The sequence below is a fragment of the Gambusia affinis genome, linkage group LG08 (assembly GCF_019740435.1).
Source record: "Gambusia affinis linkage group LG08, SWU_Gaff_1.0, whole genome shotgun sequence".
In the NCBI taxonomy this organism is placed as follows: Eukaryota; Metazoa; Chordata; class Actinopteri; order Cyprinodontiformes; family Poeciliidae; genus Gambusia; species Gambusia affinis.
In genome coordinates, this window is record NC_057875.1 from 27904248 (window position 1) to 27921024 (window position 16777).

The 16777-nt window shown below is 37.8% G+C and overlaps 1 protein-coding gene and 1 long non-coding RNA gene across 4 annotated transcripts; one reads left to right on the forward strand and one right to left on the reverse strand.

Moving 5' to 3' along the window:
* Nucleotides 1-410: 410 nt before the first annotated feature.
* Nucleotides 411-15289, reverse strand: si:ch211-284k5.2. Of its 3 annotated transcripts, XM_044124060.1 has the most exons (10): nt 15119-15287; nt 12948-13028; nt 12431-12624; nt 11059-11242; nt 9564-9661; nt 6621-6804; nt 3696-3772; nt 2993-3176; nt 2117-2245; nt 411-531 (listed from the first exon to the last, which is right to left on the reverse strand). In XM_044124060.1, the coding sequence occupies exons 1-10, from the start codon at nt 15209-15211 to the stop codon at nt 430-432; spliced, it is 1326 nt and encodes a 441-aa protein (XP_043979995.1). In that variant the 5' UTR covers nt 15212-15287; the 3' UTR covers nt 411-429. The 3 variants fall into 3 exon arrangements, with proteins under 3 accessions (XP_043979995.1, XP_043979996.1, XP_043979997.1); XM_044124061.1 differs by lacking the exon at nt 2117-2245 and having other exon boundaries at nt 15119-15288; XM_044124062.1 differs by lacking the exons at nt 2993-3176; nt 3696-3772 and having other exon boundaries at nt 15119-15289.
* A 118-nt stretch (nt 15290-15407) lies between these two features.
* On the forward strand, nt 15408-16777 carry LOC122835212. Its single transcript, XR_006371284.1, has 2 exons — nt 15408-15730; nt 15998-16777. It is a non-coding gene; the product is annotated as an uncharacterized LOC122835212 (long non-coding RNA).

Sequence of the window (16777 nt, forward strand, 5' to 3'; positions counted from 1 at the left end):
CATTTGTTGTGAATTGGTGCTACATACAAATTTCAATTGAAACTGGAAAAGCACCTGATATTTTTCCAAAGAAACTTATGTTACATTTCATCCTAGCTTGTCAAATGTCAGCACATTCTGACATAATGTAAGCAGTATCCATATCTTTACTATATTATTGTTATATTAATATTATATTTTGGTAACAATTTATTTATTCATAACTGAGGATACCACCATAATTTTATGTTCCTTATGAGAAATTAGGATAAATAAAAAAATATTATGTCTTGTCTTATTTGCTTCCATAAAACAGCATGCTGCATGTGAGGTGATGTAGATGATGTAGGCCACTTAAGGCTTTTAGAAACTGAGGCCTAGTGGCAGCCTGTTGTTTGCTTAAAATGTCAAAGCAGAATTTGCAAAACATCTCGATACAAGTCATGAGGTTTACTGGGCATCAGGAATGTCTTTGCTTCTCTCAGTGGTTGACTTGCTTGTAGACTGGTCTTGTTTGTCAAAGGCCACCAACTTCTTTTTCCTTTCCAGTTTCTGCAAATACAACACATAAAACTGATTACAAACACATGTATAGCTTATAAGCTGAATTCTGTGGCTAACAGATGTATACTTTGGTTTTATGTAAACTTTTACTACTTATTTAGTAATTACATATTACTTCCACCATTTCACAGTTCAACAGGCATCACTCAGGTCACACTCATGCTGCCTGACATATGCAATGATACATTTTCAGTTTTCTCAGTCACTTTAGTGCTTTTCTCAGAACAGAATTGAAATTCTCAAAACTACTTGATCAATCTTTAATTCACTGCGTCACTTGTGTACATCAAAAAAAGCCATTTCTGTGAACAAGTTGCAAATGCTTTTGTACATCCATGCAAGTCATTATTTCAATTCAACAAAGTTGTCCACAGCAGCCACTCGGTCCACTCAGTCTCATCACCCTCTCTGGTACAACCAACCACAGCGGAGTCATCTGAGAACTTCTCAGTGCAATAACTTAAGTCGCATGTATAGAGCGTGAAGAGAAAGGGAGAGTGAACAGTTCCTTGTGGAGCTCCTGTGTTGCTGACAACACTGTCTGACACACGATGTCGCAGGCGCAAGAACTGTGGTCTGCCAGTTAGATAGTCCACAATCCAGGACACAAGGTGGGGGATCCACCCGCATCGCCGTCAGTTTCTCACCCAGTAGAGCTGGACGGATGGTGTTGAATGCACTTGAGAAGTCAAAGAACATAATTCTCACAGTGCTCGCCGGCTGGTCGTAGCTAACAGAACTAATTCCTGCTGCTGCCGGTACTGAATATGAAACCACCAATCAAACTAGACCAAACAAGACCCTAAACAGCTATTACCAGACTGGATACAGAACGGTAGAACTGCTTACCGGATCACACAGTCCAACCAGAAGTAGCTTCCAAAAATTCTGTAGAACTTTTGAATCTTGTCTCCTTCTTCCAGTAGAACATTTATGTGCCCTTATTACAATTCAGTTTTCCAGAAGTATTATTCCAGGCTGGTTTCTTTCACTCATTTCAACTTTAACATCCTCTATCTTTCACAACCTTAGAGAAAACCCACCCCAGGCTGCCAAAGATTCATTTATGAAGCTGAAGGTAGCAAAACACCATCTGCGATGGCCAACTGTCCTCTTCCTCTGTTTGGTCCTCATCATCATTACCTCTTGTGATTTCTAGATTCCCATTGAATTCAGCATGCTCTTGTTCAATTTGAAAAGGTTTAAAGATGTTATTCATTGCTCTTTAGGCTCGATGGAGCGAGCACAGTCGGACCTAAAGATGTAATTTACCCAGAATGCCTTGCAGCGTGAACAACATGACAACATTCATGTGACAATATTTTATCGCAATTTAGAAAAACTAAACAACCTGCAGTATTATTACTGTATTTTTTTTTACATATAAAATAAATAGTCTATTGCTACAACTAATCATGAATCTGTTTAAGAAGTCTTTGTTTCTGAATAAAACTTTCAGCAGAAAATAAAGAACTATAACATTTTTAATTAGTTTCTTTTAAGTTGTTCAATTCCATATATGTGTATTAAGTGTAATTTTAATGTTGTGACATAACACATATAATGGTCTCACCGGTTTAGTTGCTTGTTCCCTGGGGTACCGGTCAAGGTGTTGTCGAATGGCCAACATCTTTTTCCAGTCACTCAACCACCGCTCTCGGGAGAACTCAGATTTATAGGCTGGACGTTTCTGGCACCAGATCTGACAGTGGAAGGACAGATTGGGAGGGGTCAATAGGCAGAGGGAAGAAGAGGAAGAGGAGCGCGAGAAAGCCAAATACAACTTCTAAAGACCTACATTGTGCCCTCAACATTTCACTCCAGGCGACTGAGTGGTTTGTACGAGCAAAACTGACAAAGGGTCTAACAGGTGATAGACAGTTTTTATCCACAAAGTGCCTAAACCCCATTGCCGCCGGCTAAACAGCAAAAAAATGCTGGAAGGAACATCAGACTTGCAGCGCTGGAAGTTTTTTTAAATGCTACCAGAGCTAATTGCTGCCCCCACCGGTACTGAATATGTACTTGCTTACCGATCACACAGTCCCACCACAAATATGTGCTTTTCTTTTTTCCATTTATGATGTTGAAGGTGGCAGCAGCACCAAAACACCAACTCCATCATTATTACTCATTGTGTTTTCTACATTCCCATTGATTTCAAAGCACTCTGGTTCATTCTGAAAAGACTTAAAGACATTATCCATCGTTATTTTGGCTAGAAAGACCCAAAGCAACCGGACCTTTAAACGTCATTTCTGCAAGATGCATCGCAGTGTGACCAACATGGCAATGTTCACGTGACAATATTTTTTTTTTACAATTCAGAAAAACTAAACAACCTAAATATTTCTCAAATAAAGTCTATTATTACAAATAATCAGGTCTCCTTTTAGGAATTCTTTGTTTCTGGATAAAACTTTCAGACATAATAATAGTGTGGTCTCACCGGTTTAGTTGCTTGTTTCTTGGGGTTCCGAGACATGTGTTGTAGCACGCGTTCTGTCTTCATCCAGTCACCCAACCAATTCTCTCGGGAGAACACTGACTTTCGGGGTACGCGTCGTTGGTACATGGCCTGATTTTTCCCACGGATACCTACAAGATCCTGTTTCGTTTTGCCAGCCTTCAATCTGAGGATACAGAAAAGGTTTAACAAAAGTGTTTTTTTGTTTCCTATTTGTTCTCTAATGTCCCCAAAAAACTAACCTAAAGAAAAAAAAACATCGGGTATCACCTGTATATAAGGTTATGAAGAAATTTCATTTACAGTACATAGTTGACCTGTTCTGGATTTTATATAGCCCATTAGTGGACTTTTTACATGTTCAGCCATTCATATTATACACTTTTTTGCCAAAAGTGTTTGCCCACCCATCCAAATGATCAAAATCTGTGTCTATGACTTCCATGGCCACATATTTTATCTTCTAGATACATAATGACAAATAAAATATATTATGTCTTGTCTTATTTGCTTCCATGAAGTAAATAACACTTGGTGTGATGTCTCATTTGCTGCATGTGATGTGATGTAGATGATGTAAGCCCCTTAAGGGTTTTAGAAACTGAGGCCTAGTGGCAGCATGTTGTTTATTTAAAATGTCAAAGCAGAATTTGCAAAACATCTCCATATAAGTTGTGAGCTTTACTTGTCTCTAGGAATTTCTTTGCTTCTCTCAGTGGTTGACTTGTCAAAGGGCACCATCTTCTCTTTCCTTTCCAGTTTCTGCAAACACAAAACATAGAACTGTTTACAAACACATGTATAGCTTATAAGCTGAATTCTGTGGCTAACACAATGGTTACCAAATTCTGGGGCGCGCCCCCTAGTGGGTGCATTGCCTTTGCCGGTGGGGTGGAAAAATCGGAATGGATGAATAATAAAAGAAAAGAGTTACACAAAAATATTTCCCTGTAAAGATGGCTTGTAGTTTTGTTGCAAGCTGAAGTGTAAAATAATCTTGAGTGAAGTTTGAAAACAAAATATGTGCATAGGTTCATGTCTGGTTGAACGATGTGTGTGCCCAGTTGATTTTTTTATTTGTAATCCATTGGGGGGGGGGCAGAAAATCTTTGGGAAACACTGGGCTAAAAGATGTATACTTTGGTTTTATGTAGACTTTTACAATTTTTTTAGGAATTAGGTATTTCTTCCACCATTTCACAGTTCGACAGGCATCACTCAGGTCACACTGGTGCTGCCTGACATATGCTATGATACATTTACAGTTTTGTTGGTCGCTTTTCTGGTGTTCTTTTTTTCTCATCTAACAAAAGGGCATCACCTCCCACGGCTGCAGCCTCAGACACATGTCTTCCCATATAGTATTTGTGTTCTTTTGGATGGGCTGTAGAAGAATGTCAGTTTCCTCCTGGGAAAGGTCAGTGGGCTACTGTGGCTCTGTGGGTAGAGTTGTTGTCTTGTGATCGGAAAGTCATATGTTTGATTCCTGCTTCCTCCTGCCACATGTTGGTGTGCCTCTGGGCAAGACACTTAACCCCAAATTACCTACCCTTCTGCATATCGGTGTATAAATGTGTGAGCATTTGTGAGTGTGAATGGGTAAAGTATTTTGAGTGGTCAAAATGATTGGAAAAGTGCTATATGAGTTCAGTAAATTTACCATTTATCTAGGGGACTAATAAAGGTATTCTTGATTCTTGATATGCCAAGCGTATTTTCTATACATTTTTATTTAATGTTTTTTTTTTATCTGTCCTGAACTGGTAAATTGCTGCCAGGTGAATCCTGGCTTACTCCTACATCGGTAAATATGTGTAATAGTAGATCAACGAGTTTTCTGAAATAGTTCAGAGGTAAGAACCATCAGCTGGCAAGTACACAGTGCATGTAGCCAGAGCACAACACAATGTTACATTGCTGACAGTGGAAGGACAAAGATTGGGACAGGGTTAGTAGTGAGAGAGAAGAAGAAGAGCGAGGCTCCTGCACACTGCATGTACACTTATCCTTGTGATTGTCTTATGTTCCTATTTTTACTCTGAGATTTTTTGTGCTATGCATTGCTCTTTTTTTTCTTTTTTGAATCAAAATGACCTGACCTATCAACACATTACAACAGCAGCATGAATGTGAATCTTGTCCAGTCTCTTGCAATTGATCTTCCACAATTACAATTTACAATACATGTAAACTTTAGTCATGGTTTACAACAGAACGTCCCTCCAAAGCACACTGTTATATTGGCAACATAACTAATCAATTTGACTGTATTATCCAAACACAATGAAACAAGAATTTGCCATTCTGAGGCACTGACAGGTTCACATTTTTACCATTGAGAGATAAACTGCAGATTTTAAAAAAGAAACTGGATATTGCAGGTAATCCATGCTGTTTCTTTACTAATTATTTTGAGAAATACACTTACTGTTTTGCCAATTAATTTATTTTTAGTTGATCCAAGATTAGTTGAACATATTGGCCTAAATATATTGCAATTTTCCTATTAACCAAAAATTTAGTGACATGCCAAAACTCAGAAATATATATCTTTTCTCATATTTTTCATCCATGGAGGTCGCCATTTTTTCACCTGATGGGTTGATGACATTGTTGGGACCGTTCTGTACTGGAATCTACAGAGTAAACACAGGAAGGCTAACTTTACCTGAGCTATTTATCATGTTGTGCTTGACTGGTGTAATTTTAGATAATGCCATACTGTGTCACTGTTGGCTGAATTTAAAAAAAATATTGCGGTCAGTCTGGAACATTTCCCACATGGAAAAAAAAAAAGAAGAGCGATCAACCAGTTTTCTGAAATAGTTCAGAGGTACAAACCTTCAAGTGGAAAGTACATGTCCTGACAGTGGAAGGACAGATTGGGATGGGATCAATAGGCAGAGGGAAGAAGAGGAAGAGGAGCGCGAGAAAGCCAAATACAACTTCTAAAGACCTACATTGTGCCCTCAACATTTCACTCCAGGCGACTGAGTGGTTTGTAGGAGCAAAACTGACAAAGGGTCTAACAGGTGATAGACAGTTTTTATCCACAAAGTGCCTAAACCCCATTGCCGCCGGCTAAACAGCAAAAGAATGCTGGAAGGAACATCAGACTTGCAGCGCTGGAAGTTTTTTTAAATGTTACCAGAGCTAATTGCTGCCCCCACCGGTACTGAATATGTACTTGCTTACCGATCACACAGTCCCACCACAAATATGTGCTTTTCTTTTTTCCATTTATGATGTTGAAGGTGGTAGCAGCACCAAAACACCAACTCCATCATTATTACTCATTGTGTTTTCTACATTCCCATTGATTTCAAAGCACTCTGGTTCATTCTGAAAAGACTTAAAGACATTACCCATCGTTATTTTGGCTAGAAAGACCCAAAGCAACCGGACCTTTAAACGTCATTTCTGCAAGATGCATCGCAGTGTGACCAACATGGCAATGTTCATGTGACAATATTTTTTTTTACAATTCAGAAAAACTAAACAACCTAAATATTTCTCAAATAAAGTCTATTATTACAAATAATCAGGTCTCCTTTTAGGAATTCTTTGTTTCTGGATAAAACTTTCAGACATAATAATAGTGTGGTCTCACCGGTTTAGTTGCTTGTTTCTTGGGGTACCGAGACATGTGTTGTAACAAGTGTTCTGTCTTCTTCCAGTCACCCAACCAATTCTCTCGGGAGAACACTGACTTTCGGGGTACGAGTTGTTGGTACATGGCCTGATTTTTCCCACGGATACCTACAAGATCCTGTTTCGTTTTGCCAGCCTTCAATCTGAGGATACAGAAAAGGTTTAACAAAAGTGTTCTTTTGTTTACTATTTGTTCTCTAATGTCCCCAAAAAACTAACCTAAAGAAAAAAAAGCATTGGGTATCACCTGTATATAAGTTTATGAAGACATTTCATTTACAGTAAATCCTTGACCTGTTCTGGATTCTATATAGCCCATTAGTGGACTTTTTACATGTTCAGCCATTCATATTATACACTTTTTTGCCAAAAGTGTTTGCCCACCCATCCAAATGATTAAAATCTGTTTCTATGACTTCCATGGCCACATAAGTATAAAATGAAGCACCTAGGCATGCAGATTGTTTTTACAAACACTGGTGACAGAACAGGTTGTTCTCAGGAGCTCAGTGAGTGTGGAACTTGTGATGGGATGCCAGCTGTGCAGCAAATCCAGTTGTGAAATTTCCTCATTCCTAAATATTCCACAGTCAAATGTCAGTTGTATTATAAGAAAATGGAAGTGTGTGGGAAAGAGAGCAACTCAGCCATGAAGTAGTAAGTCACATAAACTAAAGGAGAGAGGTCAGCGAATGCCAACAAGGTCAGCAACCCTCTGCATATTCAATCACTACAGACCTCCAAACTTCATGTGACCTTCAGATTAGCTCAAGAACAGTGTTCACAGAGCTTCATGGAATGGGTTTCCTTTGTGGAACAAAGGCATCCTAGTCAAACATCACCAAGTGCATTGCAAAGCGTTGGATGCAGTGGTGTAAAACCTGCCGCCACTGGACTCTAGAGTAGTGGAGGCATTCTTTGGAGTGAATAATCGCACTTCTCCTTCTGGAAATCTGATAGACAAGTCTGGGTTTGGTGGTGGCTGGACAACAGTAGTTGTCTGACTCCATTGTGTCAAGTGTAAAGTTTGGTGGACGGTGGATTATGGTGTGAGGTTGTTATTTAGGAGCTTGGTTTGGCCCCTTAGTTCTAGTGAAAGGAACTCTGAATAGTTCAGCAAACCAAGATATTTTGGACAATTCCATGCTCCCAACTTTGTGGGAACAGTTTGGAGCTGGTCCCTTCCTCTTACAACGTGACTGTACATCAGGGCACAAAGAAATGGATGGAGAGTCTGGTGTGGAGAGAATCAAGACTTTATAATTGTCTATTCATTCTTGACTGCTAAACAAGCCTCCTGTCTCTAGATGATGAGCAGCATTGTTCAAATTAATCAATAGGCTACCCGTTTAGTAGTAGAAGAGGTAGTGTACAACTCAGCTGAGAACTCCGTTAAGACCAGTTGTTCCTCCGTGAGGATACAAGTCAAAAGTTTAGAAACATTTCTACCGCCATAGAGAAGAGATGGAGAAACAGTGAAAAGAAAAACCGCGGCAGAGGTTAGTAAAACAAGTAGGACGGAGTTTTAGTGCCCGACTAAGATTTTGTATTAAACTACAAAAAAAAGTCAGAATATCACAAGAATAAAGTCATATTACGAGAATAGATACTACCAGTTGTTAAAAGGCAAGATTCTTATTAAAACTTTATTTTAAATAAGAAAAAGGTTTGATAGTGTGATCAAGATATGACGTGGCCAGCTCAGCAAGTCGTTCTTTGAAATAACAGTTCTTTAAATAGTTGTTTATTATTTAAAGCGTATTAATAGATCAGATTTGTTTCTGACCTGTTAAGATTAAATATGTCCTTTATTTGTAACACCAAAACCAACTATAACTTTGCAAGTCCCTCTGTGTTCCTCATTTTAGCACAGTGTGGTGTTGAATTTTCATAACTTTTTTTTTTACTTTATTCTGGTATCATTACAACTTTGATGTCATTTAAAGCAAAAAAAAAAAAAAAGCAACACAAAAAAACTTAGTCTGGCCTTAACTCAGAATTAAGAATGTAACAGCTCTCAGAAAAAGCTCAAGACATAGATAAAGCCTATTTTCTGTGAATGTAAAATATCCACTTTTCATCTCTTCTGATAAGTTGTAATAAGCAGTATTGTTGCGAATTTTGCACAAAAAATGTTTAAAACTATATACCTTTACAAGCTGAAAAAGCTGTGAAAATAACAAATTTTTATTGTAAAAATGTACGTCAAAGTTGATCATTTGCACTTTTTCTCTATTGAGAATCTGAAAGACTGAGCAGTCTTGAGTTAATAATCTGAACTTGGAAATTGTTTATAAACTTAAAACAATAAATTGAGCGACTATCTCTCATTTCAGTTTTTTTGATAATCAGGTCATTTAATAGTGGAGCCAGTAGGTAGTGTAGATAAATTATTAAATATTATCAGATTTTGATAATATTTCTGATAAAAGAAATGTTATCTGCATGTTATCAGAAATAATATGTGCACATCTACATATATTTCAATTTCCACAGCGGTCGGGGGCCGTGGAAAAAGTGATTTATCCCTGGGGGCGGCATGACAGAAAATAATTGGGAAACATTGAAGCAGGTGAGTGAATACTTTTGGCAATATAGTGTATGTGGTATCCATTTCTTTATTATATTCTTGTTCATTCATTCATTCTGTATTCATTTATAATTAAGCATACCACCGTAATTTTATCTTCTAGATACATAATGAGAAATAAAATATATTATGTCTTGTCTTATTTGCTTCCATGAAATAAATAACACTTGTTGTGATGTCTCATATGAGGTGATGTAGATAATGTAAGCTCCTTAAGGGTTTTAGAAACTGAGGCCTAGTGGCAGCATGTTGTTTGTTTAAAATGTCAAAGCAGAATTTGCAAAACATCTCAATATAAGTTGTGAGCTTTACTGGGCATCAGGAATTTCTTTGCTTCTCTCAGTGCTTGACGTGCTTCTAGACTGGTCTTCTTCGGCAAAGGTCACCATCTTCTTTTTCCTTTCCAGTTTCTGCAAACACAAAACATAGAACTGATTACAAACACATGTATAGCTTATAAGCTGAATTCTGTGGCTAACACAGTGGTTCCCAAAGTCTGGGGCGCGCCCCCTAGGTGGGCGCATTGCCATTGCTGGTGGGGTGCAAAAAACAGAATGGATGAATAACAAAAGAAAACAGTTACACAAAAGTATTCCACTGTAAAGATGGCTTGTAGTTTTGTTGCAACATGAAGCTGGAAGTTTTTTAAAATGCTACCAGAGCTAATTGCTGCCCCCACCGGTACTGAATGTGTATGACCAAACCGACACCGGACCCTAAACAGCTGTTACTGGACCAGACATTGAGCTGTAGAGCTACTTGGTTACGGATCACACAGTCCCACCACAGATATGTGCCTTTCATTTATGACGTTGAAGGTAGCAGTAGCACCAAAACACCAGCTCCATCATCATTACTCCTTGTGTTTTCTACATTCCCATTGATTTCAATGCTCTCTGGTTTATTCTGAAAAGACTTAAAGATATTACCCATCGCTATTTTGGCTAGAAGGACCCAAAGCATTCGGACCTTTAAACGGACCTTTAAACGTCATTTACCCAGAATACATTGCAGTGTGACAAACATGGCAGCGGTCATGTGACAATATTTTCTTACAATTCAGAAAAACTAAACAACCTAAATATTTCTCAAATAAAGTCTATCATTACAAATAATCATGTATGCTTTTAGGAATTGTTACAGCCCCTGGCCTTAAGAGGTTGTATGGGCCCTTTTCTTTTGTTATGCAGGATCAGCTGTGCAGGCACACCTTTCTGATTGGCTGCCTGGAGTTGCAGGAGAGCAGCCACCCCATTGGATCAGCAAAGCCAATCAGACGTTTATGAGGCCCAAATGCACCATATAAAAGACACCTGAAATCATTCCTCCAGTGGGGCAGCTAGCAGGAAGAGGTTTTGTTAAGCTGACCCCCACCTTTGGTGTTTGAAAACTCCTTTGGGCAGTTTGAACAGTTTTGTTCTTGATTCTTTTGCAAAGTAGTTTGAACCTGCTTTAGATAAACCTTGTACAGGCTAGAGGCTCGTGTTGGGAGGTTTGGTGCTCCCTTTTGTCCTTTCTTTTGGGTTGTTTTGAGTTACTTTAGACTGAGTTGTTTGAACATCTTTTTATTTTAATATGCACTTAATGATTCTTAAATTTGTTAGTCATTTTCTTTTGTTTCAATTGGGTTAAATTGTATTGTGTTTTGGTTTTGAGAGACCATCTTTTTGTAATAAATAATTTTACATTCCACTTTTTTCTCTGGACACATTTTTAAGTTATTGCCCCTGAACCTCTAGATCTTAGGGGCGTAACAGGAATACCTTGTTTTTGAGTAAAACTTTCAGACATAATAGTGTGGTCTCACCGGTTTAGCTCCTTGTTCCTTGGAGAACTGGGACAAGTGTTGTAGCAAGCGCTCTGTCTTCATCCAGTCACCCAACAAACTCTCTCGGGAGTACACTGACTTTCGGCATAAGAGTCGTTGGTACATGGCCTGATTTTCCTCACTGATAGCCATAAGATCCTGCTTCCTTTTGCTTTCATTCAAACTGAGGATACAGAAAAAGTTTAACAAAAGTGTTATTTTGTTTCCTATTTGTTCTCTAATGTCCCCAAAAAACTAACCAAAAGAAAAAAAGCATCGGATATCACCTGTATATAAGGTTATGAAGAGATCTCACTTACAGCAAGTCATTGGCCTGTTCTGGATTCTATATAGCCCATTAATGGACTTTTTACATATACACCAATTTGTATTATACACTATATTGCCAAAAGTATTTGCCCACCCATCCAAATGATCAAAATCAGGTGTTCCAATGACTTCCATGGCTTCATGTGACCTTCAGATTAGCTCAAAAACAGTGTTCACAGAGCTTCATGGAATGGGTTTCCATGGTGGAGCAGGAGCATCCTAGTCAAACATCACCAAGTGCATTGCAAAGCGTTGGATGCAGTGGTGTAAAACACACCGCCACTGGACTCTAAAGCAGTGGAGGCATTCTTTGGAGTGAATAATCGCACTTCTCCTTCTGGAAATCTGATAGACAAGTCTGGGTTTGGTGGTTGCTAGATAACGGTACTTGTCTGACTGCATTGTGCCAAGTGTAAAGTTTGGTGGACGGTGGATTATGGTGTGGGGTTGTTATTCAGGACATGGGCTTGGCCCCTCTTCCAACATTACTGTGCACCAGAGCACAAAACAAGATCCATAAAGACATGGATGGAGAGTCTTGTGTAGATTAACTTGACTGGCCCTCAAGAGTCCTGACCTCAACCCTATAAAACACCTTTCGGGTGAATTAGAACAGAGACTGAGAGCCAGGCCTTCTCGCCCAACATCAGTATGTGACCTCACTATGCACTTCTGATAGAATGGTAACGATCCCCATAAACACTCCTAAACAGCATTCCAAAAAGAGTTGAAGCTGATCTAGCAGCAAAGGGTGGACCAACGTCATATTGAACCTTGTGGATCAGGAATGGGATGTCACTTAAACTCATATGTGAGTCATGGCAGGTGAGCAAATACTTTTGGCAATATAGTGTAGTTACATTGATATCAATTTCCACTTAATATATTAGATGTGCTTGTGTAAAAGAAATATTTTAGTAAAGAATGAAATAATTGAAGAATAGCAAAGCCTCTCATGACATCAACTGTCAAGTAACTCATAACATAAAGGTGACTCATAAATTAGTTTCTTTTATATTATATCAAAACCAAAAAGTCTAACCTTTTACAGCTGTATTCATTCCTGTGGTTCACTGCGCTTTTGACGTTAGCCATCCTGGAAGCCAAACGACGATTTTCTTTCATCCTGGTAGCCAAAAGACGATTGTTTTTCATCCTGGAAGCCAAAAGACGATTGTCTTCCATCATGGAACCCCAAGCACGATTGTCTCTCTTGGCAGCAGACAGTCGTCGAGCCTTCACCAAGTTAAAAACCAGAAATTTAACATGGGAACATTTTAAAACCAATTTTTAAATTTCCAGCCTGTAAAAGGGATTTACAGGTAGTTAATAGAATCCTGTCTGCATTATATGTATATATATATATATATATATATATATATATATATATATATATATATATATATATATATATATATATATATATATGATTTGCTTTGCCTTAAATTACCTTTTCTTTCTAAATAATTTGTAGGATACTGTACAGTTAGTCAGAAAACTGTCACATATAGTTAGCTTTATGACTTGTTGCATCTATGTTTGTGTGTCTGCTTGCTGACCTGCAATGTCTTCATTTTACACTGGGAACCTCGAGATGTGAGCAATCTCCTGGTGTCCACTACAGGGTGGGCAAATTGCACCTGTGCAGGTAGAAGCAAAGACAACCAAATTTAACCTGGTTTGTAGGAGGTGTTGTGGATCACCTGTTGCTCGCCTGGTGACTTTAGTGAGTGGTTGATGAGGTTGATGACCGCTATAAGCTTGTATGTTTTTTCGTCTTTGATCACTGTTTAAACCTGCAGATCTGTTTTTAATGCTGCTTTTGGACACAAATGTCTGTTATCCACTGATGTTCTGCCTTCGATTTTTAATGATATTGAGGAAAATAAAATCATCTTAATTGCAGCTTGGATTTAAGTTTTGGTCAGCTGGCATGACCTTGTTTGACAGTCACTAATAGCAGGGTTATTCTCCACTGTGTCTTGTATTGCTTAAGGGGCATGAAATGTCAAGACGTTCTCTAGCTTTAGTAGCTCAAACTAACAACTACTGTTTCTCACACTGATCCAGGTTCTGCTGTAGGTTTTTTCCTGTTAAAGGAGAGTTTTCTTTTGCATTTCTACAGGAGAAATTGTTGCAAAGTTAATGATGGATGCAGTTGACTGTCCACTATCTGTATGTGCTAGGTTTGGAAAAATGGTTGCTTCAAAGCTTATGACTCAATGTAGTTGGTTAGGTTTCCAGACAGAAAAGATTTTCCTAATTTACATAACATACATAACTTGACTGTGGGGTCATTTAATAGCTAGCAAAAACTGAAATGTATGTAATTTACTTTAAATGTATCTATATGGGGTTTCAAGAATACCAGCTGGGTACAAACCAGCTTGGTACGAACTCAAGATTCAGCTCCCAGATCAAGAGGGCTAAAATTAATATCTATGCCTGTCTGTCTGTCTATTTGTACTTTTATTGAACGCACCAAGTTACAAAAAAATTACAGCAATGTAATAAACAATAAACAGTCAAAGGAGTGGGTAGAAGTATAAACTTATTAAAACCCAACCCTTCTCCAGGAACATGTTTGTAAGTGTTGTATCAGTATACCTTCAATCTACTTTCAAGTTCCTGCTTAGTACAATACATTCAATAATACACTAATAACAGCTCTTACTACAAAAATAATGACAATATTGACTCTTACAATGCTCTGTAATAACAACATAATACATCAAGATAGTTTCTCATATTTAGTGCAAACTATTTCCTTATACAAAAGTTTGAATTATTTAATGTTTGTATGTTGTTTTAATTCCTGTTCCATAGTGTCACACCAAAGACTGAAACGCAAAAACTTCTTGTGGTTATGATCTTACAAACTTTGAATTTGAAGATTAAACAAACTTTCCGAAAGAAGAAAGGAAAGAAATAAACACATCCAAACTATTTGGATTATTTCTGAGTTACTGAGTTACTTAGTACAATATGGTGTACTAAAGTCACATCTGACAGTTTTGATGGTGTCATTTTTGTGTTGGTAGTCTGAATGGATAATAAAGGGCCATTTTCATGTGTAGTTCCATCTCAATCTTACACATTGAGATGGAACTCGATGTGTAAGAGTTCCACATTGAACAGAAATAAACTATGGAGGACCATAACTGACATAATAAGAAATAATATAAGAAAAACAAGCTTAAATATATATTTATGCCTTTATTTTTGTCCGTTTTGGTCCTCCACAATAAACATGCAGTGAATTAATCGATTTTCAATCAGTTTTGTAACAAAGAGTTATATAAACACGTTTTCACTGAAGCTCTTTAAATGTGTATATATTTGAAATTTGAAATTGACATTTGTATATATACACAAATGTCAATTTGACCAGAAATATTTGCTGGTCTATTTTGTATACAGGCGCCCATTGCGAGGGAACTCAAAAGTATTGTGAGGTAGCGCAAATAAAAAAAATGTTCTCCATAGGAGGCTCAGTAGATTAGAAAGTTTGCATCTTTCAGTAGAGCAAATAATCAAAGGTAAGAAGAAATGGACAACGTAATATTTATAACAGTCAAATAAAGAAACAGAGGTACACAACAGAAACATCATTAAATAAATACATTTGATGTAATTACATAAATATTAATATAAACCGAGGTACATTACCCTTAATATAAAAAAGTAATCAAATTAAACCTCTTGCTACAGCCTTTTCCCATCATCCTACCTTGTCGAGGTGAGCTGAAAAGCGTCTGAACTCCCATTTATGCTGCAGGAAATGGCTGGCGACAGGATTAAAGGGCCGGTAGCACTTGTACATGTCGATGTTAATTTAACCTCTCATCGTTGAAGCTGTCTGTACTGGTTGTGTGTTGACACATTGTTGCCTAGAAACGTTATTCACCCCCCGCACAGCTCTCCCCATGCCACCAGATCAGTTTGGCTATAGAGCTTTGGAACGTGACGTCACTGCTCTAGGCGGAGGTATCTGAGCGCCATCTTGTTTGGCCACACACATAACCGAGAAAAGAACATAACCGACTCTCACAGATATTTTTGAATTTTTTAATATTTTAAGTTACTTAAAATTATTTAGCAATGGTACAAACTTGCTGCATTATTGGATGTAATATCCGATCACACGACTGAAACGGTAAAAAGATGGAAAACGGACTTTCGTTTCACTTTTTTCCTGCCTGTAAACAACGCAAGGAGGCTAGGCTAACGGAGCTTACGAAAAGGAGACGAATGTCTTGGGTATCAGCGGTGAGACGTACTGATGTTTCGTTCTCCAACATCCCAAGATATCTACAAGTTTGCTCCAGACCTGTTCATTCTGGTGAGTGTCTAAATTCGCTTTGTTGGTGTTGTGTCATAATCTTTTGCTATGATTTTGTCCGGGTGATTCATGTTAAGTTACATTGAGTTCATTTAAGTGGGTCAACCTTGTTTAGCTCGGGCTTATATTTTTTATGTAGCATAGTCCGAGTTTTGTCAGTGAACATCGAGGTTATGCTATTATTGTGAAGTAAACTATTTAAGTTTTCTAGTGTTATCAAATTTACAGTATTAATACTGATGTGTGTTCTGATATGTCCTCTTCAAGGCAAACCGACGTATTAGCTCAATCCAGACTGAATCGGGCCTCTGCGAGGTAAACGCCACAACATCGGACCGACATGCGCGTCAATTAAAGAGGTGATACAGCAAGACCATGGTGGATCAACAAGTTACAGAGACTGTTTTTATGATTTACCCCAGAGGAGGTAAATCATGAAAACACAGTAGCGGAGGCTATGGAAGAGGAGCGAGTTGGAGAGTCTAAGGAGGAAACCCCAGGAGAAGAGCTCAGCAAGGCTGCACACTCTGAAGAGGAACATGAACCATTTGTGTTGAAATATGTGTTCAGTTGGAAGTGGCTGTTTTCTCTCTTTTAATAATTTAATGTGGTAAACATTCATGGAACGTTTGATTCAAGCACTTCAAGTTGCATGTAAACGGGTGATGAAATGAATCACATTTCAAGTAAAAATTTGATATTTAAAATATTTCAGGTAATAAACATGCATGTAATGAAAGATTCTGTTTTTAAATAAACATTTTATGTGATTAATCAATTATATAATCAGACATTTTGCAGTAAACATTTAATTTAACAGGCAAACCAGATGAAAGAGCCCATCTTTAAACATTTCATGTGTAATTAATTAGTTCAGAGTAAACAATAAAGGTGACAAGTAAAAGTTATGAAATAGATCACACTTTAAGTAAGTATTTTTTGTATTTAACATATTTCAGGGAAGAAGTGAACATGTAATAAAATAGATCCTGTCCTAGAATTGTATGTAATTGAACATTACAGGTAATAAATGTGATGATCATCTAA